Source organism: Aptenodytes patagonicus, chromosome 2, assembly GCF_965638725.1.
Source record: "Aptenodytes patagonicus chromosome 2, bAptPat1.pri.cur, whole genome shotgun sequence".
Taxonomy (NCBI): Eukaryota; Metazoa; Chordata; class Aves; order Sphenisciformes; family Spheniscidae; genus Aptenodytes; species Aptenodytes patagonicus.
In genome coordinates, this window is record NC_134950.1 from 155,810,383 (window position 1) to 155,837,297 (window position 26,915).

The 26,915-nt window shown below is 38.8% G+C and overlaps 1 protein-coding gene across 7 annotated transcripts in view; it reads right to left on the reverse strand.

Moving 5' to 3' along the window:
• Positions 1–26,915, reverse strand: part of EPC1 (enhancer of polycomb 1) — a 70,056-nt gene that overhangs the window by 35,192 nt on the left and 7,949 nt on the right. For 6 of the 7 annotated variants that reach the window (XM_076331832.1, XM_076331830.1, XM_076331831.1 and 3 more), the window contains exon 1: positions 15,732–16,170. The exons of the other annotated variant lie outside the window; for it this stretch is intronic. In XM_076331832.1, coding sequence (XP_076187947.1) covers positions 15,732–15,884 — 153 coding nt within the window. In that variant the 5' untranslated portion in view covers positions 15,885–16,170. Of the gene's footprint in view, positions 1–15,731; positions 16,171–26,915 lie in introns of those variants that run through there. 7 annotated transcript variants of the gene reach the window in all.

Below are 26,915 nucleotides of genomic sequence, written 5' to 3' on the forward strand. Positions count from 1 at the left end.
ACTATGCAACTCTAATAATAAAGAGGCTTGAGAGATACCTAACACATACGCAACTTTATTTTTGGTTGGGGGAAAAAGGCAAATGAACAGAAAATAATAAAAAAGATAAATCAGTGAGTGAACCATGGGGTTTACACAGGGTCTATAACACACAAAACTACAACAGCTGTACCTTCCCATAAGATTGCTTCTTTTACAACATTCTTGTCAGGTTTAACTACCTCTTCTGTAAAGTACAGTTTCATTACCTCAAGCAGTCATTCACATTTAAATAGTAATAGAACTTGATTGATGTTTATATGGAACATTATACAGTATTCAAGTTATGTGGGGACAGCAAAACCATTATCAAGAAAACCAAGTATCAACATTTGTGTAAACTTGTTCATTCACGAGTTAAGGCTCAGCATCTCATGTCAGACAACGAAAAAGAAGTTTGCCGTAACAACCTAAACAATCTAAGCACCTTTTAAGAAGTCACATGTGCATTCTATATAAAAAGCTCACATACTGTTTAACAGTTCAGTTAAAAAATTCAAATTAAAGAAGCTTCCAGAGCATCACCTTAAACTATCAAGCTTATTTCTGATTTCAGAAATAAACAAACAACAAGAAAAACCTTTTAGCATTATCCACTTCAGTGCTACAGGGAAGAAATAAAGTCTGTAGAAAAAGCATATGGTGAATCATAGTAATGAGTAAAAGCTAGTCTGTTAGACAAGCACACTTTCGCAGACTCCACAATATCTGCATTTTAAGTACTTTAGTCCTCTGTGTAACACACAGTGGAAGTAAACTGTCACATAGTGACGAGCAGAAACGTGAGCTGCACAAATATGCCCAGGCTGGCAGAGTATACCTAACCTTGCCCTTGAATAACTGTCAGTATCAATGGTATCAAAGTTCCCATCTCATATTCCTCCAAATTACAACTTTTGTTATAAGAAAAAAAAAATGCATTGTGGTTTATTACTCTCAGTAAGAGAAGAAGCTTTTTCATGTACCAAGACAGCAAGGTATCAAGAGAGCTGCTACTTGAGAAAACTAAAGTACCCCTCACCCCGCCGCAAAAGTACAAATGCTAGAAGAGACATACTCAAGAGTTGTACTGCATAAGGCATCCAGTAAAGAATACACTACTTAGGAATTAGTATAGAACTGCTCTAGTCAACTAAATTTTGTCAAAATACGTTCATGAAAACGTAAGTAAAACCTACCAATATTTTTCAACTAAACTGTCTTAAGCCTCTGTATTCACAACACACAACAGATCAGAATTTCAGGTCTGATGCCACAAAGGTGGAAAAGTGCTTCTTCAATAGTGACAGTGACAGGTGCAATACTGAATTAACTTAAAATAGATTTTCCAAAGATTACACCACTGTGATAAGCTTATCTATGTATTTCCTGCTGCAGATGTCAGTCTTCAGTTTGCAAATCTACATGTTTAGACACTTTTCTTGGCTTAGAATGAACACTGCTACATTTGAAATGCACAAAGATGCTACCTAGAGCAGAGGCCTGTATTACGCTGAAAGAGACTTACACAAAATACCAAATTAAAAGTTTTCTGATGAGTAAAAATATGTTTTGAATGACAAAGTGCTGCATGCACTATGAGTCGGGCACCAAATCATTATTCTTTATAGGTCAGCTATTCTTAGTGTATTGTAATCTCCAAGTTTATTTAGATTGCCTTTAAAAACACAAGACAGACTGGCATTTCAAATTCATGACCTCTACATGCAATTATAATCAAACTTGTTTTTAAGGCTGGTATAAACACTGAACAACTAAGACAGGAGTAAAGTCATATGGAGGAGGCGAGGAAAGAAGGAAGAACAGAGGTGAAAGGGAAAGGTTTACTATAAGGACAAGCATTTCCTTAATGCCTGTAAGCTCCATGCATTATAACTGTCATTGTTATTCTCTCTGTGCACACAGTGAGAGTTAAGTGTCTGACTGGGACAAAATAGGACTACTGACTGTGATTTACAAGGAGACAGCATCAGTTAGTTCAGGCCACACTGTCAATTTTAGCCCAGCCAAGTTTTTGGGTTTGTTTTTTGGTTGGGTTTTTTTGGTGGTGACAACCCCCCCACAAGTGAAGTGGTATTTTAACACCTTTCACTTACCCAGCATTCTAGTCAGTTTATGACCTTCATTTACTTAAAAAAACAACCAAAAACCAACAACCAAACCAACAAAAAAACCCCAAACCTCCACACCTTTCCATCACTCCTTAGGTCTTCACTCTTTTTGCCTATTGCATTAGCAAAAGCCTCTACCCACAACACAAATTAAGTACACTTGATCTCTCAAGGAACAGATACATGTTATTTCCTCCACCTCTCATAGGCAGAACAGTTGAACCCCATCATGCCAGTCACAACATAGAGCTGCCTGCTTCTCCACCACATGTGCAGCTGCAGACTGTTACTGATTCTTAATGGGCAATTCCTGGCTAGAGGGGAATAAAGTTACAGTGGTATGAATATCCATGATTTAATGTGCCTATATAATATATATACACAGATATACTGAAGTGTAATAGACATTTTAGAGACTGCTCTGTGCCCTTCTCAAATACTGAGTCCAAGAATATAGCCCACAAATCAGAGAAACCCATTTACAGAACTTCAGAAAATACCCTCTTACGCTAGACATCCTACCTCTCCCTCTCACCAACTAGTGCCATGTAAACTACCAGAGGTTGCAAGTGAGATTTTGTACTTTGTGTGAATTCATCATGTCCCTTCTGTGCAAGGACTATTTTAGCTGTATTGCCATTAACGGGTGTTTTTATAAAAGATTATTTAGCACCTCATATCTTGAAAAACATCAACTTGACACTGCATATATTCTTGGAGAACAAAATTCAGAGCTGCCTAACATGTTACGCTTTTAAATTACCAATTACAGCCTCAGTTTCATACCGCTTATCACATTAAATGGTTAGATCATTCTATATGACTCCTGCATTTTTTCCCCCTGCTGAAAACAAAGGACCAAATAGTAACTGATCAATAGAAAGCAAGATCAACATTATAATGCAAGGTGAGAAAAACTAGGGATAAACATAAAATGTGTTGTTAACAAGAAATTCTAACAGAGGTGACAAAGTACTTGCCACAGTTTGCTATCACAAAGAAGTCTCTCTGGTATTTAGGACCACACTGAAGTCCCCGCATTGTGGGGGTAGGCTGTTTCCTTTAGGTTTATCTACACAACATCACTGAAATATGGAAAGAAAAGTCTTCAAGACTAATACTTCAGAGCTTTTTATAGTAATAAACTTGAAGACACCTAAAAGGTTTTTAAAATCTTTCTTTTGCATCTTTAGGTATTTCTAACAGCACACTTGTTCTGATAACTAACTACTTGAAGTTCTCAAATACATGATATTGAATGTCTTCTTCCTTAAGTAGGTATTTTATTCCTTTCCCAATCGGTAAGTTAGAGGGAACTACCCTATGAACCAGTTAGCTATCCACAAGACCATGTATTCCTACTTCCTCCATCTATTCAGTATTATGACAAAGATTTGACCTAGTAGAGTCAGTTCAGTAACTGTAAGCCAAAGTAAGATGATGTTCTCTCCATCCCTGGAAATGATACTGCTGCCAAAAGCTGGCTTAGGACCTCAAATTCCAATTCCACCTGTGCAGACAGTGCCATCTGCTAAAGTGGTGGTCTGACTTTCTTCAAATCCTCAGCAATAAATACTGTCAACATTCTCAGGTAATGTGAATGCATAATTCATACTTAACAAGCATGAAAGAGCAAAGTATTGAAACAATCCAGACAGTAAACTTCTCAGCTGGCATTCAGCTCTACGACCATCTGAAGAGAAATTACACCGCAGCCTAACACATACATGCACACTCACTCTCCCTGTTAACGGTGGGAATAACCACAAAACCAAGACAAACATCCAGTCTAAACACAGAAGTGAACTGTACATACACTTCTGACCACAGTGCAAAACAGTCTGGCATAAGAGACTCCAGCAAATTTATTGTTAAATCTTCCCCTTATCTATTAACTGAAAAAGTGCCTCTCTAATCCAGAGTTCTCTTGAGCACAGGTCAAGTAAGAGGTCAAACTTAACATTGCTGAGAGACAGGACAATGATATTCATGAGAAGACTAACATTGGAAAACATTCAAGTTATTTTTTTCCAGAAAATTATACCAGAGAAATGACAATTTAATTTAATACAAGCCAAAATAAAATGTCAGTTACCTTACTACTTTAATTTTTCAAATTACAGAGTTAAGTCAACCACTGGATACAACATTTAAAAATAATCAGGTTACTAAATCATGCACAGGGACCTTCTCTACCTGCTGAAATGAATCAATAATGAACAAATTGAGGGCTTGGTTTTACAGGTTTGTTTTTTTGACAGGCTCTCACTTACCAGTGGGAACATCCATGAATGTTTTTCCTATTGCTTCCAGATGGCTTCAGAACTTCACACTATCCTGCCATACAACAACGAAACTGTTATCTTCTGACTAGACTAGTCCTGCAACATACCCATGACATTAACACCTACAAAATTATAGCTAGTAGATAGTTTGCAGTACACTTTCCTCAGTGTCATAAACTTACTAGGAGCACTTCAGAGCTTCTCTTCCCTCACCAGCTTCTCCAGATTTTATCAATGCCAAGGTTTTGTCTTTATTTCTAGGATATTCTGTAGCCCACACTCCAGCTACCTAAAAGCCAGCTAAAGCTCCCAAAGACAATGTTTAACTACCACCATCTACCAGCTCAAGGTCCTTCTGCAGTAAAATACAGATGCTATGGAAAACCAGGCCAGACATAGGGTTAATACATTAACTGCAACAACTTCCTCCAATAAAGCTGTGAAGATCATCAAAAAACTTCACCGCTTTCTGTTCCAGCCCAAGACATGCCAAATTTGTTTTCAATATTTAGCTACCATTGAGCAAATTTCTAAACATCTTCTCAAGACAAGACACCTCAGAGGAAATACCTCTCCTTCAGAGGAAGGCTGAGAGAATGAACATGCAACAGAAAGTTCTGTTAATCACTCTTATCCTACAGCTCTGGTAAAGATTTGTTAGACAAGAGGGACTTTATTATAAACATGCATGTTACACTAATTTCCCACACATACTTTTTTCTCACTGAACAAACCTTCTATTATGGACAAAAAAGGGAAGCTGTTTTACTTCTGTTTTGGTAGCTCAAGTTCTTTCCCCTCATACAAACAGCAAGAAAATAAAGTCCTGCCTATGGACTTGAAGTTCTAACTCAATGAAATATATTAGTTGCCCAAGGTGGACTGTGAGTATTAAACTACCTTTATTCCTAACATTTGAACAGTTTCATACAGTACTTAGCCTACTTTAAGACCACAGCATCTTCATCAGAAAGCAGAGCTAGTGCACTAATATTAATCATAACTTTCTTCTAACAAAACAAATAGCAAGAGAAGGGCAAACAAGGTCATCATGTTTGGAAAAGAACACATGAAAGTAAAAAAAAAAAAATCATTGAGAAACAGAAGAGAGTGCATAAATTTATCCATTAGGATCTGAAGGTTCCAACAGTTTTATGTAAGTAGCCTGCTTGAAGGATTCCAGTAGCTGTACAAAATTCAAAAATTCTACAGGGCTCAAACCCAGGTTGACTCTTACCTGTAGCCTTACTCCTAAACTTTCCAATAAAACCACCCCCATTTTAAATTCAGCTCTTTTTTGAGATATATCTAGGTTACTGAATTGTAAATATTGTAAGTCAGATCACAATACTGTAAAATCTTCTTCCTGAAGTCAGTTCCTACTTTCTGCCACTCTTTTCAGAATTCTTTTTCTTGTATTTAAGTAGTGAGAAAAATCAAATATTAAAAAGGCACACAGGACATGTCCTGCTGAAATACTAATACAGGATTGGGGGTGGGGGGGTGTAGATTTACCACACAGTTAAAAGCTGCATTTCTTAAGCAAAAACATAAAGGCACAGGAGAAACCAGGAATAGAGTTTTATCACCAGTGTTTAAAGAAACTTAAGAAGGAGAACAAAACTAGAGAATTTAGAAACACAAGGGAAGGGGACATTTCAAATAATTAAATCTCGGGAAACACCTGGAAGAAAAGATGTTACATACTATGTAGACAGACTAACATGGGGAATGATAATGGCACAGACAGAAGAATTAAAAAAAAAAAAAAAATCAAGTTATGTGAAGTGTTTCCATACCTATGCTGAGAAAGGCATTTTGGGTGAGACTCATTACAGATCAATAGTTTGGCAAAGCAACTAACACCCTTTCCTCCCTTTCCAAAAAAAGTTCTGCATCTTTAATGCACAATCATTACACTTTCATAACAACACAACCTTGTACAAAATCCTTGAGTTTTGAAAAGGAAAATCTTGAAACAGAAGCCTATGTAGAATTCAACTTTCCATGCTAATGCCTTCCTAGCAGCCATGGTTTGAGTCAGACATCTGATCAGTGAAGAATCTGAAGACTACAGCTCTTCAAATTATAACAGAAAGTGGACAGTAGCATGAAATGTATATATAGGGCAGCCTTTACAACAAATCTCTCTCCTCAAATGTAAGCTTGGTAAGTCTTGCAGGCAGGCTACAAAATCTCTATTTACAACTATGAAGGAACAACCTTGAAGTCATGAAATTGGTATAAAGGTATGAATGTAAACAGATGTTGGAAAGCAACCCTTTCCAACAACACCCTCTTGAAAGTGTCCAATTCAAAAAGCATTAATTTCTTAACTCCTGATTAAACATAAAGGAAACAAATCTTTAAGAGTGGTACTTAAGGCTTAAGAAGATAGTTTCCTCTCTCACTCAAACTACCTGTCCTTGAAGAGACTGACAGACCAGGAAGTTTTCAAACTTTTATTCCATCCTCAATTCATGCAATTCACCTTCATGTATTTGTTTAACCAGAAAGATCCTCTCAGAACAGGGTTAGTCTTTGAATGTACATACAGCTGAATACACAGAAATACACATACACTGGTGGAAGGGAGAGCAGAGCGTACGTAAAGGATCATTAAACAGGAAGAGGATATATACAGACACAAACACAGCAGCCAGCATTTTTTTTTCTGATGCATTAGTCATTTGATGCATTCCTCGATATTAAAGCTAGTTTTTCCTCTTACAAGTACAAAGTGGAAATGAAGGGGAAAAAGAACAAGTAATTTATTACATATACCTAAGGTCAGCGAATTACAGTATTCTGTTCTAGCAGAGCAGACTCCCCCACACACACATTCCTTTAAAACAAAGACTTTGAAAAGTAATGTATTAACTCACACTGAATACTCCTTACAAATTGATATTGAAATAATTGCATATGCAGTTCTGAGGAGTATGATTATATAATTATGGCACAACCATTAAGACAGCTACAAGCAAAGTGGTCTACTCAAAGGAAACATTAGCAGATTTAAGGGCTTTCCACATTGCACTTTTTTCCTACCCAAAACAAGTTAGTATTAGGCAGGTTCCTGTGAACAACTTAAGTTTTACTGGAATAAAATACAGGATGTTAGCTATTAAAATGAAAAGAAAAATAAAGCCACATCACCCTCATTCTCAAACATTAATGTTTGAGAATTCCCATTATTAATGTTATTAGTATTTTACTGCATACAATTAACACCCAATCCTTTGCTGAAATCCATTACATGATAGATCAAATCTGAAAAACAGTCCAGAAGATAACCTTATGGGGCTCCTCCTTAAGACAGGCTGTGAAAATTCCCAGGAGGTAAAGGCTTACCATACAAGCCTGGCCTTAAAATGACTTACAGTTTACCCTGACATAAGCTCCTCTCCTTTAACTCCAAAACCCTGCCAGTTGTATTACTTTTTGTGCTATTAAGAATACTGCTAACGAAGTCATCTTTGTGGGCTTCCCCCCCCCAGCCTTAATGTAAATAATTTCAGAGTTATTTTTAATCTCTTCCAATGGTTAACCATCCTCATTGTAAATAAACATGAGTCTGAACGTGAACAATTGGTCTCACTGTAAGTAACTCTGCTATGCATAAAGCCCCTGCTGTTACATGCCTTCTCTTTGTGCAATTACTGGGAAGTCAAGAAAAGGTTAAAAATAATTTGAGTGTGCATACATCAAACTAATTCCTTAAGACTGGTCTACACTTAGCTTTTCTGGAACAGCTTTCTTAGCAGGAATTAAATTGCTGTTCTATACATACATAACTTGTATAGATGATAAACAAACTAGAAAAAGAACATACTCCACTTAGAACACAAATGTCCTGACTTGAAATTCTTCCAAAGTGAGTTTGCTAATCCATACCCTCCATCATTTCAAAACAGAATTTGGACCTCCTGGAGAAGCCTCTGACCTGCATAAGGCACTGAAGATCAACCAACTCTTCTTGCTATTTTCTGAAACCTTAAGTATTTTCAACATTACTTTAGAGCATGACATGTACACCTTCACCATTATTACATTTAACTGACACCATATACAGAACTAACATCACATTATCAAACCACTTTCATGGCAGTCCCCTGCTCACAACTTTTAAGTTAGTGCCTGACTTCTCTATGGTGTAACAACAGGCCATCTATCATGATTCCTAAACTTTTACACAGAACTGCTAGCTTCCAGGAAGTTGTCAAATCCCATAGGTGTTATCTGTACTTCTTGTTCCTAGATGAACACCGTAAGTTTTGCTTCTTCTGATTTCAGATTGGGATGGGCAATGTCATTCCAGCCTCAAATAAATTCCACCAATCTCTAATAGAAGTCTATGCCACCACTATCCCTCTGACTTCAAAAGGAAAAGATTGTTGGTACAAGTGGGTTTCATAGCACAGAATTAACCAGCTTCTTTAGGTAGTCAGAGACAGTGCATAAATTGCTCACTACAGAAGCTACTCCTCACCATCAGCCAGACTTCCTAACTTGCATGGATGTTCAGGTGCACAGAATACCTGCCAACATTAAACACAACAGAACAGAAAGCTTTGGTGTAACTGAAGGTGAAACATCCAGTAAGCTGCCACCACTACTCAATAGTCAGGAGCTGGGCACAGAGAGAGAAGGGGAAAAGAAAACAAACACTTTTCATCATCTGAATATTTTGACATAGTATGGGAGTTTTCTTACACTTGAAATTTGGCCATTTGTGGTGAGCTGTCATGTTTTTTCTCTCAAAATTCTCTGGCTAAGGATATCGGGTCTTTTTCTCACAGGTTTCTCTGAAGTAAGTTACTAAGCTCAATACCGAACTAGAAGATAAAATTAAGGCCATTATATGAGCTCACAGAAAAATCTCTTCCAGCTCTGAATTGAGGTGTTTGTAGACTGTTGCTTTAGATAAAATTGCAACAAACCCTTGTTTCGCTGTTCCCTCCTATCAAATTATCAAACACGAATGCTCTTAGGAATCTAACCTATAACTTAACTGTATTTAAAATTAAGCATAAAGATGATTAGACTAGTGTATAAAATTAACGCCTCCTACTATGAGCAAGCAGAAGAGCTGGACAAAGGGGAACATGACATAAACAGGAAGCAATACTCTTCCAGTTTGCAGGACTCATCAGAGAGTATGGGAAAAAACCCGTCTCTACTCTCCCCATTTACCTCAAAATCCTTTAATGTTTCAGCTCTCCTGGTCTAAGAAGAGAACACTAAGGGTTCAGTTAATTTGTTTTAAGATTATACTTGACTTCTACATCCAGGGGGGCTGGGGGGGCAGATTCTCTTCTGTTAGTAAGCTAAAAACTTTATAGGGAGTTTCCTGACTCTACATCAAAGAAAAGAAAAAAAAATCCAGACTTGAAACTGATTATTCAGTTACAGTATCCATTATGATTTTACATTCATATAATTCTGATTGCCCCTACAAGATCCTAAAACACTTAATATCAGTGAATCATGCATCAGCAAGGTAGTGGTTATTTTAAAAGTTCTTAGACACCATGTACATGGTTGTTTAATTAGAAGAAAACGCATACTTTTATGGAAGCACACACAGAATGCAGTTTCTTATGCTGGCAAGAATGTAATGAACAAAAAAGACTATAGGACCTTTAGTGAAATTTACACATGTAATTCAAGACCATTCATACACTGACTCCTACACCTCAGCTGTACACTTACTTCACAATTTTTAAACTCATCACAGCTTAGATGGTCACATATGGTCCCTTTTGTACATTCTTTACCAGCTTTCTTCCTTGATAAGGTAAAAACAGCTGTTCAGCAGCAAGAAAATCTGGAGAGGGTAGCCTCCCAATGCCTCCAGCATGATCTGGGAGGACAAAGGCGTACTTTCTGTGCAGGTATTGCTCAGAAGAGATCTACGGTAGCTGTGCTTAAGGCAGTTTTATGGAGACGATGTGATCCTTGAGCCTACCCAAACTGGTTAAATTGGAAATTAACCAAGTAGCACTTTGCTAAATTAAGACACAACCTATTAGAGAATGTTTAAAGTGTCCCAAAGCATCTGAATGAACATGAGGTTATCTTCATTAGGTCTTCTATAGCATTTAGCAAATACTGATAGGTCATGCTGATATGAGGGGGAAAAAAGAGTTACGTCCAATAATGAAATTTTACCAAGTAAGCTTTTCTTAAACATCCTCAAAGCCAGGGCTGGGAAGATAACTACAACTATGGATTTAAAGAGATGAAAAGCACATTTTTAAACTATTTCAGCAGTTTGCTCAAACACCAGGTAACAAGGTATGACAGTATTTACAAATGACAATTGCACACACAGACTTAATTCCACCTTCTGTGCAACCTGTTAGTTACATCATAACACATATGCAAAGGAAAACAGTAAGAACTGAATGAACACCTGTACAGCTTCTCATTTCAGACTCTGGGTGCTTAATTATTCTACCTGCTACTAGCAACGCTAAATAAAATTAGAAAGCAAGCTCCGATTTTAAACTCTGAACCTTAGGAACAGAACTCCACATAGTGCATCAGTCTGGCAGAAATCTAGTAGGACAAGAAATCTGCTACTCCAGAGTTAAGATGAGGGCAAAGATTAACCACCGGACCATGAGCTTAGTCAGAAGAGGGAGTTAAGAAGAGTCATACAATAAAGCAACAGGACTTCTCACTGCTTGATACTCTCTCCCCTGCCTCAACACCAAGGACAGAGACACCGGGATTTAGAAAAGTTTACCTGATGGAAAACGTGCATCTAATGTATACAAACCTGAACATGCACAAGACTAAACGAAAATGTAACATCCAAAACCTTAGTATGGCCATAGTAATAATCGGCATTTACATCAGGATAACAAACTCACTCAAGAGAAAAACAAAACAAAAACCCCTCAAACCCATTATAATTCCCATACCCACAGGACTGTTATTAACTGTAGGAATGTCATCAACATAGCCATATTTTCCTATTTAGATAATTCATTTCTCTGAGGTATACTAGTGCACTTAATTAAAAGTATCTCTGCTCACACACTAATCTTTGTTGAGGCACTGCTTCAGCTAAGAAGTTCACACTTCCTGACATTTTAAATATGCCTTGTAAATGTCGATATGAGGTGCTTCAAACACATTGTTCTTTTTTTTTTCCAGCTCTCTTAAAAAAACCCCAAAACTATATTCACAATAATTTTCCACAAGGATAATTTTTTTTATTATTATTATCTACAAAGTCTGAAAAACTCCTGAAGTTTCTATTTTTTATTTAAGAGAATCTAGAGGCTGGGGATGCGGTGTGTGTCCATCCTGTATCTCCCTCCCTTTCAGACAAATGCAGGGAAAACAAGTGTAGTTTTCTTTGGTTTGGTTGGAGGCCATCAAATCTAGGATGCCTGTAAAGCTATGCATGCTTTCTTTCTGAAACATAAGCTACTGAACGTGTTCAGAAAGCTTCGGTCTGTCCTATTTTTTGAGTAAAGCATTTTATCTCAAATAACTAAAGTTACCTCTGCTCTGCTTTTCCAGCTGTCTCCTTCCAGTCTAGAATCTGAATTTCTGGTTAAAGAAAAATAAAAGCAGCACCCCCCTCAAAAAACATAGAACAAGAGGGCATACAAATTAACACCTTTAAAAAAAAAAAATCCTTCACAAAGGATAAACAAACCTGATCCATCTACTTCTTTATTCAGTTATGAATTAAAATGGACTTGTTAGCCAAATCTGCATCACTATGTTATTTACAGTGATCTGTTGTTTGGTTCTCAAAATTACAGCACTAAGGATGCTTTTTGCTCAAAAACAGGATTTTGAGATAATACAGGGGATGTTTAGTGTTGCATAAGAAGTGTCATTACATTTTGAAGGTTTGGGTTTTGTTTTTTTTTTCTTTTTTAGAGATGCATGTCTCCTGATAGTTTTTAGTTTTAGATTTAGCAACAGACTTGGCAACAACCACAATGTGTTTACGCTAGAAACTTGGGAGCTGAACCAACTGTCAGAACACAGTATCAGTTGATAACTTCAAGTACCACTGTCTGCGTGCCAGAGAGCTTTTTACTATACTCTCTTACCTCCAAACAAAACCACTAACTGAAATGATGACTTAATAAGCAGAAAGGTATACTCTACTTGTTAACAGAATTAACATGATTTTAAGGCCCTTAGTTGCCACTTCTTTTTAAAGAGTTACTATATTCCTCCTATCAATTACATATTTTAGAACTCAGATCAACTTAGCAAGGTTGTTTTTCCTTCAGAAGACTCTTACAGAACACCACTGCTCAACTGAAGTTTCCAGTTGTAATAATGAAGATGTACTATGTTCCACATTTATTCTTTGTAGGAACAGGATGGGAGAAGGATAAGATGAAAAGGAAGCAAAATAGACTCCTTTTTGTGCATCAAAACACTAATAAGTCATTTAAATATCTTGTGACTTGATGTTTGACTATTAAATCTCTTTGATTGCATTTTTCCCTACGGAAAGTTATTTAGTCAAGAGGAGAGCTCTTAACTCCAAATATGTGTTCGTTTAAAGTTACATTTATGCAAAACTCAAGGCAATATTAGAATTCTATTTATAAAATAGTTATAAATGTCTGTTCACACTAGTTGAAGCCGCTCCCTGCCCCTAGATTCTTATGGGCACCTTCCCATCTGTTTGTAAAGACATGGATAATACAAAATATCTATTATTTTCACAATTATTAGGAAAAAATCCTCTAACTCAAGTCTTCAACTGCTACATAATACAAACAACTCCCAACTTTCCAAAACTCTGCATCGCATGAATTTTGGGAAACAGAATGTAGCAGGGTATTAAACCTGTAAGGTCTGCCATAACTTCAGTCAACTACCATGTCTCTTTGTTGTCAACACCAACATAAAGCCGAAGAGAAAGCTTTTTGAGGCAACAAGAGGGTAGGAAGGAAATTTAGCAAGTCTGCAGAAACAAGAAGGGGGAAGAGTTTAACATCAACTGTTTTATGTAAGAAGATCCAAAAAAGATTCAGGAAGCCACCTGTGTTTACCAATGGCAAACAAATTTCTCTTGGGGGTGTGTTTGTGTGCATACATATATATTTAAAACAAAGGCATGAGCAAACTTTAACTGTGGAAAGTGTCTACTTGCATCTACAGCTCTGAAGTTTAACCCTCAAAGCTAGATTTAGTAAACAAAAGCATCACATTAACCACAGAAACAAGTCTTACAATTAATGTTTAAAAATTTTCCCTTGCCAACAACTACTTTTCCTTAGCTAGGACATATATCTCTGGGTTTATGGAGGCTATATAGTTACCCCATGTAATTTTCTAGCCTGAAGACTTGTAACTGCCAAGCAAACAGTAAAAGAGAAAGATAGCAACCTGACATTTCTACATTAATAAATGCATGCCCGCACACTTCCTCACTTTAACTGAGAAATAAACTCGGCAAGCAAGTATCATAGCAAACATAACAAAATTTAAAATTCTAGTACAAGTGGAAATTAAGGGTGCTCTCTCATATTCCCAATCTATGGGTATCAATTCAGAATGCACCTACTGCAACAAAAGAAACATGAGCATCTAAGCATTGCTACCTACTGCTTAAATACTACTACTAAACGGATACCATACTAAAGTTTTGAGCACCTTCACTTCACAAAAATAAAAAAACCCAAACAAAACCATAAAAACCCCACCAACAACCCCCCCACACATTTCACAATATACATTTTAGTGGACGTTTTAAGCAACTTGTGACTTGCACAGGACTTGGAAATACTGAATTGTGTTAAAATTGTAGACAGTTACACTAGAAAAGCCTCAGAAAGTAGTTACTGGAGACAACAACATGCAAAGAGTACTACTCTCTAGAAATCATTCAGCCTGAAGACATTTCATAAAAATTCACAGAATCAGTTAGCTTAGAACAACAGCGTCATAAAGAGAAGACTACGTTTAAAGAAGGTATGTGTATTTTAAGTTTTAGAGAAGTAACTCAAAGTTTGCTACAGCTAGAAATACAAACAGGAACTTTACAGCCTGTCACCTTTGAAGGACAACGCAGCCTGACAGCTAGCAAAACTCAAGACTATGAAATTGTCACCTTTGTTCTTATCACTAAATTTCAAAACCTGTTTACATAACTGTATTCCTACAGTTCTCTCCTATTTGCTGTGCTTAATGCACAAATGGGGGAAACTGATTATACTAAGGAAATAATTAAAGATCTGCAAACATTGAAAATTAACAAATAACCCACTTCAGCAGGGGTCTTCAGCAGTAACAGCTATTGAATGTTATACCTATCCTGGAACGTGTTGAGTGGATGATTAAATGATCCTGAAGTTCGAAAAGGTTTAAGTTTCATTCTCCACTGAGACAACAAAACTGAGAGGGAAGTGATAGGCTTTTGGCCTCCAAACTCGGATTTTCTTACTTTGAGTAGTATTTCAGTACGGACTTTTGTATTTCCACGTAGTGAACATCACAATTTTACTTACACCACGCCTGTCTGAAGGCACTTCTAGGGCTTTCAGATGAACCTAAACAGAAACCCTTCCACTTCCTATCTCTGGCAGCAAAAAAGATACTAAGTTCATGCTGGAGCCGCTCATCGGCAGCCCCAGCGTTACCGCCCGTCAGGAGGAGGCACGCCACCACCACACGTGCGCGGGGATGCCGGCAAAGGGAACAACGCTTCAGCAAACAGCGACGAGCCCCGCTCGGCTCCCCGCACCCTGAACTCGGGGCCCCGAGCCCGCAGCCGGCCCGGCCGTTGCTCCCCGCTCCCCCACGAGGGCGGCCCGGGCCAGCGCGCGCGCTCCCGCGCCAGCAGCCACAACTTCCGAGCCACCCGCCGCCGAGCGCCCCCTGCGGCGGCGGCCGGCCCGGCAGCGCCACCCGGTGGGGCAGAGCGGGCACGGCGCCGCCGAGGCCCGTCTCCTCGCCGCTGCCGCACAAGGCCCGGCCCAAGAACCGAGACAAAATGGCGGCCGCCCGCGGTATCACGTGACCCCCTTTGTGCCTTTCGGGGCCTCGCGAAAGGGCCGCCAGCTACCGCGGGGCGCGGGCCGGGGGGAGAGGGAGCCGTAGGAGAGCGCTGGGGGAAGGTGCGGTAAGGGGCCACCGGGATCGGCGCCTTCCCTCCCCAGGTGTGTGTCCCCCCCTCCCGGCGGGCGGGGAGAGCGGGGAGAAGATGGCGGCCATTTTGTGCTTGCGCAGAGGCGAAGGTGGGGGCCCCGGGTGCGGGGGGGATGGAGGGACCCGGCCGGGGGGGGGGGGGGGTCTCACGTACCGACTCCTCTTCCTTCTCCATGCCCGTGGGCATCTGCGGCACGGCCCGGTTAATGGAGGCATATTCGGCCAAGTCGGGCAGGTCCTCGCAGCGGAAGACGGGCAGCGGCTTGGACGCGTCCAGCGCCCGGGCCCGGAACGACAGTTTGCTCATGTTAGGCGGCGATGGCGGCTCCGGCTGGGGAGGGGGGGGCGACAGCAAGAGCGCTCCGAGCTGAGAGCCGGACCCCGCCGAGCGCTCTCATGGAGGGACCGGGGCTCCCCCGGCAGGGCGGGGCGCACTCCGACACGGGGCCCGGCGGCGCCGGCTGGCGCGGCTGGGCTGGGCGCTGGCTTCTCTCCTCCGCCGCTCCGGCTCCGCTCAATACGCCACGGCCAACATGGCGGACATTAAACCTCGACTGGCCGCCTCTTTCAGCCAACCCCAGCGCCACAGCCATTCCCACACTGCATCGCGCAGGGGCGCGGGCACAGCGCCGCCCGGGGGAGAGCGCGCGCAGCGCGGGCACGGGAGCGCGGGCTCGGGAGCGCGGGAGAGCTCGGAGCGGCCGGGCAGCGGGCACGGGGCGCTACTGGCGGGGCCGCGGGGGCGCAGCTGCTCCCGGCGGGCCCCCGTCTCGCGGGGAGGGGGGCTTTTCCCCAGAGCGCGGCCGGGACGGCTCCGCTCCCCTGCCTCTGAGCCGCGCCGGGGAAGGCGCGCTCCGCTCCCGTGGAGGTGAGGAGGTTCAGCTGGCCCCAAATCCCCCCACCCCCTGGAGGGGAAGGCTCCTCGAGGTAAAAGGAGCCTTTCCGTGACAGCCTCCTAGCTACGGGAAACCTGGGGAACAGAAGCAGGGGAGGGCGGGAAAGTGCCAGCCCCGACCTTTCCGGTCACTCGGGGGCCGGCTAGGCACCGGACCGAAGGGCAGCCTGTCTTGAGCACCGAACTTACCGCGACCCAGGCGGGCGGCGGCGCCCGGTTCCCTTCGAGCGCGGCACCCCCCGAGCAACGGCCGGAGCGGCGCCCAGCGGGGGAGTCCGACCGCGGGGCGGCCGCGCGGCTGAGGGGCCGCCCGGGGAGGGGGAAGCGCTCCTCGCCTCAGGGCCCGGCCCGAGCCCCGCGGCGGACGGCAGCGGCCCCTGTCCCGAGCCTCCCGCGGAGCCTGGAGGAGCGAGGCGGCACCCCCTGCCCCCTCAGCAGTACCTGGTTGCCGGGCTCGGTCCCTCCCTGCATCGTGGAACCAAGTTCGCATTCGTGCTAAATGAAGGAGAAACACAGGCACCTCCCTGAAAACGTGAAGAACTGTAAGAACCGGTCACCTCCACAACAGCATTTCCAACCTATTTCTCTGAGGCTTTCAGAAACTCGGTCCAGTAGCGAAGTGCAGACACGTGAACCAGTTTAACCCTTGCTTGGATTTAAGTTATCAGTTACCCGTCACGCGAGCTCAGTGCAGGCAAAGGTTAGAACTAATTTGAGCATGTCTCATTAGGTAAGCTCCTTTACGTCTCAATGATTTGATTAAATTGATGCAGTATTCTGCTATAATCAAGCGATAGGAAATTTAGAGTCTCACTTGTCTCAGTAATGTCTCCACATGCCACCCCAGGTCGTCACAGCACAGCCATAAAAATGTCAAAAACCGTTTCGCCAGAGCTGTCCAGTTAAGGAACACTTCACATGCTTATATATGTTATGTTCTTGCATTAGGTTATTACGTAATTCTAGTTCTATAGTTAAATCATAAATAAATCCACCTTCTTGAAGTTATGTTTATTTTAATTAAAAAGTATGAGAAAATTGTGTTTTGTTTGAATTTAAGTATCCCTCCACTTTTAAAGCAAAATACTGTAGTTTTGTGCTGTTATATGAGAATCAGTAGACAGAACTTGTTCTTTATCATATATTACTCCTGGGAAATAGAACTTTCAGAAATAGGACATAAACGTAACAGAAGCATTAGAAGAGTCTTGTTTTCCGTAGCAATTTTAAAAATCTGATATCTCTATAATAGAAGCAAAAGCCATTTTTTTTAATCGCATCACCTCTTTAATAATAATACCACCATCCTCAACCTTAAACAACTCCTAGCCACTGGATGAAATATTGATAGATGCAGTGTTACCAGCAGTTTCAAGCCAACTATTTGCATGTCTGACTTCCCCATAGGTCTCCCAAACTGTTTCACCTGCAAGTCATTTAGCTTCACAACCTCTCTGGGACAGGAAATTCTATCTGTATTGCAAATGGGTAATGCAGTGGAAGACAGGTGCTAAGGAGAATGGGACTTTTTTTTTATTTAAGGGAGGGGTTGGTTTTGTGGGTTTTGTTTTTCGTTTCGCTTTGTTTGGTTTTTTTTAAAGGATAGTGGCATGAACTAAGGAATATAATTGTATTCATTTGTATTTCAGTAGTTACATCAGAACCAAGTGTTAAAATTGCATATTGCTTTTTATGCTAATTTTAAAGCTTAAAGCACACACTAGCTAGAAATAGTAATCCTAAAGTAATCCTAAAATAAATTTCACATAAAACATCTACGGAGTTTTCCACAAATACTGAATAATTCAGTTTATCCAACTAACCGATAGATAAGACTATGACAAAAAAAAAAATAGCAATACACTATCATAGATTGTCTTTGACCTAAAACACTAAATGAAAATTAAATACCTGGCAGCTAAGCAAAAAATAAGGCCATTAAATGTAACTCTCCACTTCCACTGATGAAAGAAAAACAATACATAATGAAAAGCAAAGTAGAGAAAATATCCTGAACTATAAAGAAAGAATATTCAAGTTTAAACTTATCCTTAACTGACCTTTGCATTTTTAGCCTACCACAGGCTTGAGAAAAGTGCAGAACAAGCGGAATGGACAATAACGTTTGGATACAAACAGGACAGTATGCATTAAGAAAGAGTTTTGGCCTGAAACTCTTGGACCCATCAGCTTTTAATGTTTTGTAGATTGCGTTTTACTATTTTGTAGCAGAAGTTGATTCGTCCTTAAAATTACCTAAATTAATTTGCTGGTAAGATGAAAAGTGTGATATTTGAAAACAGCATCAGCCCTAATTTCTGTTCTGTAAAGGTGGTAACAGGAAAAAGTATACAACATGAACAGACTTTTGTTTCTATTTTGCCTTCCTTTCAGCTACAATATGCAGATATACTTTAAGTTTTGCCATTTTGTAGCATTTACCAAAATCCTCATATTACATTTGTGGACATCAGTACTGCACTATGACAGTAGTTAATCTAAAATTGGTATGTTTTGCATAATGACCAAAATACTCTTTGCCAGCTCTCAGTAGAAGATCAGTAAGTGTAAACTCAGTTGTTGTACCCTCAGTTGTTGTACCAAAGTGCTATGTGTCTGTTTTAAAAACTGAAATTTAATGAACTGTAAGGTAACTGAAATATAACGAATACGGCATTTTAAACTGCTGTTCTTTTTTTGTACAAGCTGCTGAAATTAGCTTTTTAACATTGGAGGCATTTCTTTAAGGCTCCATCTTTTTATGATCTCAAAATGCTTAATTAAAAGGACAAGCTTTACTAAAACGAAAGAACTTTGTACATCAGCTATGTAGGTGGTAAATATAACTGTTTCAATATACATTCAAAAGTACTAAATTCAGACTGAGCATTAAGGGCTAAGATCCAACAGCTTCATCCATACAGCTGCAGAAAGGGGTCTCTTGTGATATCATCTAACTCAGGTTTGTGGAGCCCAAAAACTTAACTTGTTATTTTGGTTTGCAAGTTCTATGTACCATTTGACAAGTTTTTACAAAATTTAGTATTTATTTAGTTTTGTGGCTTAAAACCTCTCTGAGTCAAAGAAAGACTTTCAGTAGTTTCTTTAAGCATGAGTTGTAGTCTTCCGAACATGGGTTTCATATTGTCTTCCATTCTAACAGCAATCATTGGTTCTAGTCACAAAGTAGCTATGCATAAAGGGCATATAGGTTAAACTGTGTGTCATTCTTGGTGCTTTCTGAAATCAAGCAACTCTGTATTTTAAGGACATAAAATTCTAGGAGACAGTTGTTCAACTTCTAAAAAACCCTTTTTTTAAATGTTCTTGTTCTCTTTTTTTTTAATATTAGGAGTTTATCTCCAATTAAGTACATTATATAAAGGCAAGTATAAAATAAAGGAGCTAAAGGTTGAAACAAAAGACAATATAAAGGCTGATATTGCATATATGAGTTTTCTATTGTTCTACTTTTAAGGAAAGCCTGTTTATTTGAGAAAATAAATATCCACAGCAATATATAGCATTAACAGTGAACATTTGATGTCATTCCACTCTTCAGCCTCACTGGAAGAGGGGTTTTTGTTTGGTTTTGGTTTGTTTTTTTTTAAAAACTTCCTTCCTTCCCCTCCTCTCCCAAGTAATGATACACTGAAATCCAGAGTGAAACTGGGATTAGAAATCAAGTACATTTGACTCCTTACATATATTCATTTTCTCTGGCCATACTTTTCTTGTATCTACTTAAAACTGTAGCAGACAACAATTAAAAATATAACATGTAAAAGTAAAACATGTTTCTCATTTGCCAACTATTTAAAAATAGGTCTTACATACAGAAGATAATACCAAATTTTCATAATGAGTACACTAAACTATACACTAACTTGAATATCCATAAATATTTGCCATTTTTCATTTTTCTCACTCTGGGACTACTTTACACCCTGCTTCTACTATTGTAGAGCTCACTAACTCATCGCTTATTTATATAGCAATTTTGTTGACTTGTTTTTTGCCTTTTATCTCCATAAATGCTGACTACTTTGAACTGATAAAAAGTATCACTGGTCTTTTTCTCCCCTGCTTTCAATAATCAAGTATTAAGAAATGACACATTATAAAGTTACCATACTCATGTTTCCTTCCAGAATGACTTACTCTTAGGGGTATTTGGAAGGATACAGGTGGCTCTTTTGTTCTGTAGTAAGCTATTATGGATTCTGTATGTATATTCCCGTTTTACACTTGCTAGTGATGCTTCTGTTCAAATTTGCTCCTCAGCTGTCTTTTTTTTATGTTTTATAACCTTACAGATAGCTATATTCTTTTAGATCATCTCAGAGAGCTACCTGGAGTTTGGATTAAAATGAGATAAATGTAGGCAAATATGACACTAGAGGTTCTTCATTATTTTATAAAATGTCACATTACAGTAGTAAGTAGATGCATATAGAAATTATCTTTCAACCATAACTGAACTGATGTAATTAACAGTGAATTTCACCTTATTTGCTGGTGTCAACTGTCTGTTTTAAAAGAGATAATGGAACTGTCAAACATTTAAAGAGTTCAGACACCATACTACAAAACTGGTGTAGAACACCTTTGTGATAACTTCTGCCATTTTCTAAAAGATAATTTAGTGTTTCATAGCTTTGGCATCTCAAAGAATGGTATGATGTATTCACTTAGTTATTTTAGGTGTTCACGGTTGAGATGCAATGGGTACAAAGCTTGTTTGAAGTTCTTTCTGAATCTTAAGTTGAAGTAGTGACCAAGTAAGTCTCTTCCTCAATTCTTGTCTCAATGAGGGGAAAATAATTTGTCTTTTATATATACATATATATGTATATGAATTTTTGTTCCTGTAATGAACAGGTAGGTACATGTACTGCATGGCCAAATCTTTTAGTTACCTTTTATTTTTTTGTAAGCACTTCCAATTTACACTGCAGAATACCAAATAGAGGTGCGAAGGGATAATACTGCATTTAATCTCCTATTTCTGTTACTGTTCAACAGCTAGTAAGTAAACACAATCCTTTAGACTCCAAAGCTGCCTAAAAAATTTTAAATTTGGAGATATAACAGCCTAGTAAAATGAGAAGCTCGGAAGTGTTAAATATGAGCATGTGATTTTTCCACTATAAAACCAATGATTGCTATTCTCATGAGCAGTATGTTACTAGAAATGACCAGTAAAGCAGCATTACAAATCTAGTTGTCTTTAACATTCAGAACAGAAACACAGAAGTTGGCTTTCTTGCAACAAAATCTGAAGTTTTAACACTTTGTTGCAAGTGGCCATACTTAAAGCTGGGTAAGGAATTACCATGTGATCAATGGGTTTCACATTTTAAAACTACATGCAGGACATCACAAGACAACATTATTTTGCATTAGGTAATGTTAACAAAAACAAGATAGGCTGAAATGAACAATAGTTCTGTCATTTCTCAGGCTCTCCGCATGAGACTATCACTTTGTAATGTGTTGCCTTCGTTAACTATTGGTTTAAGATACAGCCGTCCCGCTTTCTGCTCTGCCATTCATTCTTTTTCTCCATAGTCACACTGGCCCTTCATTTGTATCAGCACAGTTGCTTATAAAGCTGCACTGAGTACCAAGTTGGAATCTGATCAGGTACTTTAACAACTCAGAAAAAAAAAAAACCCAACTACATAAATCAGAAGAAAAGCTACTTGAAAAGACCCATGTTAGAATTTATGTTCCCACTGCCCTCTTCCTTCACATGGTCCAGTTTGTGAAGGCTACAGAATACAGTAGTCTGGAATGATAAAATCTGTGCAAAAAGGATTTGAAAATTATAAAACTGTATATGTAATTTAATACGCACTCAAAACAGTAATACACTGTCGTATGCTATATATTTCAAATACAGCCTTTGCCTACAAGACTAGTGTCTGAACTAGTCTATAAATGAAGGATTTCTTATTTTCTTTCAGACTGATTGCATATCACTGTGTATGGGTGGGGTTTTATAGTTTCAAGTACATACATAACAGGCAACATTTTTCCACATGAGTGAAAGGAAGTAGATGCCAATTTAATGGTGTAATCTTATTTGGAGTATGTGTTGTCAGGCATATGTATTCAAAAGTAGAGCCCAGCATCCTCAGGGAATCTAAGCTGAACCTGAAAGGTGTTATGCCACTGAGCTATATCCAAAAGAGGAGGAAAAGCCACTAGCCAGCAATTCTCTTGCTGAGAAGAAACAAAGCTAGCAGAGGAGCAGCGAAAGCTATTACCACATTTCTACTTTTGCAACTACAGCTAAGCTCTTAAAGATGGTGGAGGCAGTTGCCTCCACAGGAGGAGCAGAAAGACTTGGGATTATTATTTTACAGACTCAACATTTCTCCCAACATCACCTGTACAGAGAGAGCCCATTTTACCATTCTCTTGCCTAAAATGTATCTGAAAGCACAAAGGGTTTGTGGGAGTTTTTTAGTACCGTCAGAAAGGAATTAGCATCCTTTATATGGCTTCTTCAGGAGACTTAAGTTTTTATGTGTGTAGAGAAAACACATAATAGTGGAAGCAGTTACTCTGTTAGATACAGCAGTGGTAAAAAGACAAAAATTATGCTGAGACTTTTCTGTATTGAAAGATATCTTTCCCTGTTTAAGTTTTACTGGATTCAGAATAGTTATCCTAAGAATTGTAAGGGTTAAAAGATAAGTAATTTATGAGTTTCTCCTTTACTCTTCCATTCCATAATATGTATTCCCTCCAAAATATTATGCTAGACACACCTTGGGTTCTTGCTTTAGTCATCTTCTCCAGCAACTTGTTCCACAAAACAATCTTTTAGGATTACGTGGTAAAACAGACATTAAAATGTAACCCTTTCACAAATTAAAAAAAAAAAGGGGGGGAGCCAAAAAAAAAAAAAAAATCAAAAGTCTGACTTTATGCTCCTTTTTTTTTTTTATATAACCTTTATCCAAAACGTTTTGTATTCTGAAATACAAAACAATAGTAATATTAAAATCACAATTTATTCTTCTTTCATGCTAATTACTCTAAAACATGATGGTAAATAAAATCTGAGCTGGGCAGACAGGCTAGCCACCTCTTACTTAGGCATAGACTTCTGCAAACATTGGTTTATTACACATGAATAATTTCTGAGTCAAGTGAAGTTAATCACTTAATTAAATAATTATTTATTTCCAGTAGAAGGGAAAAAATCTTATCCTTTTCTTGCTGGAAATGCAAAGGATTGGGCTTGCAAAGCAAAACAAAAAAAACCCCAAACCAAACAAACAAAAACCCCCAAACCAAATAAAAAAGCCCCACCTTCTCTTGTCAACACAACTGCTAATTCATTAATCAAAGAGCTAAATATAGATTACTTTGATATTCTGCACAAGATAAGGTGAAAGGCTAAAAATGTAAAACAGAAGTAGAGAAATTATGGTTGTACATAGGTCTGATGGTAGGCACAGTGATGCACACTGTCCTGAATCCTTCAATTGACCATTAAGTTAAAAACAAACAAAAAGAAACCCCGCCACAAACACACCACACCACTACATAAACCTTAGGCTGCCACAGTGTTCACACACTAACCCGGGATAAAGGAGTATACTGGGGACAGACTACGTTCCTTTGCATAACTTTCTAAAGTTTACTACTACACTGTTAATTGCATGGCTCTATGTACGTGCAAATATAGAGCAAATTCAATCCAGGTAAGCTCATATGCTCTAACTTTTTAAATTTTGTTTTTAAAATAAATCATTTACTTTAATACCTTACAGTCCCAAGACAGCATCTTGGGACCGTCTTGCAAGTCAATCTATGAAAATTGTTTCAAGTGCTTCAGAGCTTCTGGATAGTATGATCAAGTATTTGCAGAACTTCAGAATTATATTGCTGATGTTAAATAATGTGGAGTTATAGTCTGATATCTACTCTGAATGTCAAATGCTTTAAATTGCAGTTCCTGAATCAGAAGGAAAGTAGTATATCTGCTTGCCTCAGACAATTCAGGAAAACATTGATTTATACCCACATAGGAATTAGCTAGGTATAAAGAAGTCTTCTGGTGCAGGAAAATATACTTGCATCTTGGAATGAAGAGGCATTTCCCAATGCATGTGTTTAGACTGGAGTGGAGGTGGGGGGTGGTCAAGCCTTTTTTTTTTTTTTTTTTTTTTAATGTTAGTGGGATCTACCTACATACCTACGGTATGACTAAACCCTCATGAATTCTAGATCAAATTAATAGGATTGTGTTATTAAGTACCTAATACAGGCTATATCATCTTTACTTAAGATAAATACGTTTCTCCAAAGAAAAGAAAAAAAAACACAAATAACTCAGCTTTTGGATTTCAAAAGTTTGATGTTAGTAGTTTGCAAGAGCACAAAAATTCTTTCAACCTCAGATGTGGATTCCTTTACGCTACACACTGTAGTTTGATTTATACTTCTAAATTAAGCAAGAGAGAATGTTATAAAGGTGTTGTTTGCCTTCTGGGATACAAACTAATCATGATCATATTTATAACCAAACATTTATATACACACTTCAGAAAGATCAAATTAATAATGCTGTATTAGTGAAAAAAGATAATGAATGAAGTTTGAATAGATATATCCAGCAGAGGAGGCTAGATCCGAATACAAAACTGATCTGATAAGACTGTTTTGATATATATATATATATATATATATAAAAAAATTATAGCATCAGAGGCATAAAAAAAATGGAAAACTCCGATGGGTTAACCTGAAGAAAATACATTTTCAGAGGTTTTTCAACATTTAGAGAATGCAAAAAACTTGTGGGAGTTGGACAGATGTTGAGAGGGAAAATGTTTTGGTTTAGATGGAAATATGAAGTTGCCCTGAGAAGAAAGATAGAGAAATCATATTAGATTATTTTCTCTCTGTTGCTAATGTAGGTGAGCTCGGGAAACCCAAGTTGATGTAGTATCATTGACATTTTCTTCTTCCCCTCCACGCCGTGAAATCCCCAAGTCTGCTGTAAGGGCAACCTGAGAAACACAACCAAGTGGAAAGTAGTTTTCTCAAATCATTTTGAGTACGAGCAGCTAAGGCTTTCAACCCCTCACCCCTCTCTGATACAGACACTCCATTCTCATTCTCTTATTAAATAATGTGTAGTTTTACAGTTGTTTGACACTCTGTTGATCTGTCCAAGAGAAGAAGACAGACCACTGTCATTAACATAGGGGCCTGTGCACAAGCCAGGTATTGCTGAACTTCACCTGATTTGTAAGCAACTCAAGAAGGGTGTTAGCACAAAATGTCCTAATTAAAAAAAAAAAAAAAGTCAGGGAGAATATAGAAGATAGGAAGGAAAACAGTTTCTCACATTAAAATAGCTCATCTGAAAGTATGCTTGACTAGAGCTTCCAAGTCCCACAGATTCCTGCAATATCCAATTTTTAGGTTGGAAATTGATTCAGATATGACAAAAGAAGTCAGAATACTTTCTTACGGAATCTTTATTCATTATGTGATTACAAATGGATATGGGCCAAACAGAATGTGTATATGCAGAGTCATCAGACGTAAGTTTTTTCCCCTCTGTTATCCAGCATGGCTTCTCCTTAAAAGATGCCGATTGTGGCACTTTTCTGGAATTGTGAATACACAATCACATTGTCTAAAGGCATCAAGAAATTCTGTCTTGTATGGATACCTTTAAGACCATCAGAAATAACACAACTGCTCTGCATTATAACATTTGAAATTATATTTTAGGTTTTCTTAAAAAAAAACTCTCTGAACCAATTAATCCAGGTAAGAGGCCCTGTCTATGCCTGGCTTTACAGATGAAAAGCTGTCAGGTAAAAGGATCCTTTGAAGAAATTATCCTTCTAGTCATCAGGTTACGGCAGCACCAAGATTCCTAGTAAACAGATACAGGGCCTAAGGGATGCCTATAATGCTGAAAAGCCCAGATCTGAGTTACCTTGGGTTTTTAGCCTGTTTGAACAAACATGGAAAACTCTCTCTTATTTGTGTTAATGAATATTCAAGATGCACACACCTGTGAGGCCAGGGAGGTCTTGCTTCTGTTTAGCAAGCTTCTTAAAGCTCTGAAGGGGAGAGAGGATTAAGAGCTAACTTTTCATTACCTAAATCATGCACAAGTCAGTATAAGCAAACACTGGGGCGTGGGATTTATCTGATTAAGTGAGAACATTCACATCTGAGCTAGTCATACTAGGCAGATGGAGATCTGATCAGGATACTCAGTGAAGTTTAAAGTATGGTTCATACGGCAGCAGAAATCCAAAGTTTGGGGTTTTTTTGTTGGGGTCTTTTTGTTGTTTGTTTTTTAAAATGTGATTTAATTGACCTGTTTCTTTTCAATGACTAGGATTACAGATTTAACAATACCCATCTAAAGTCAGGTGAAACAAGTTCTACATTAAG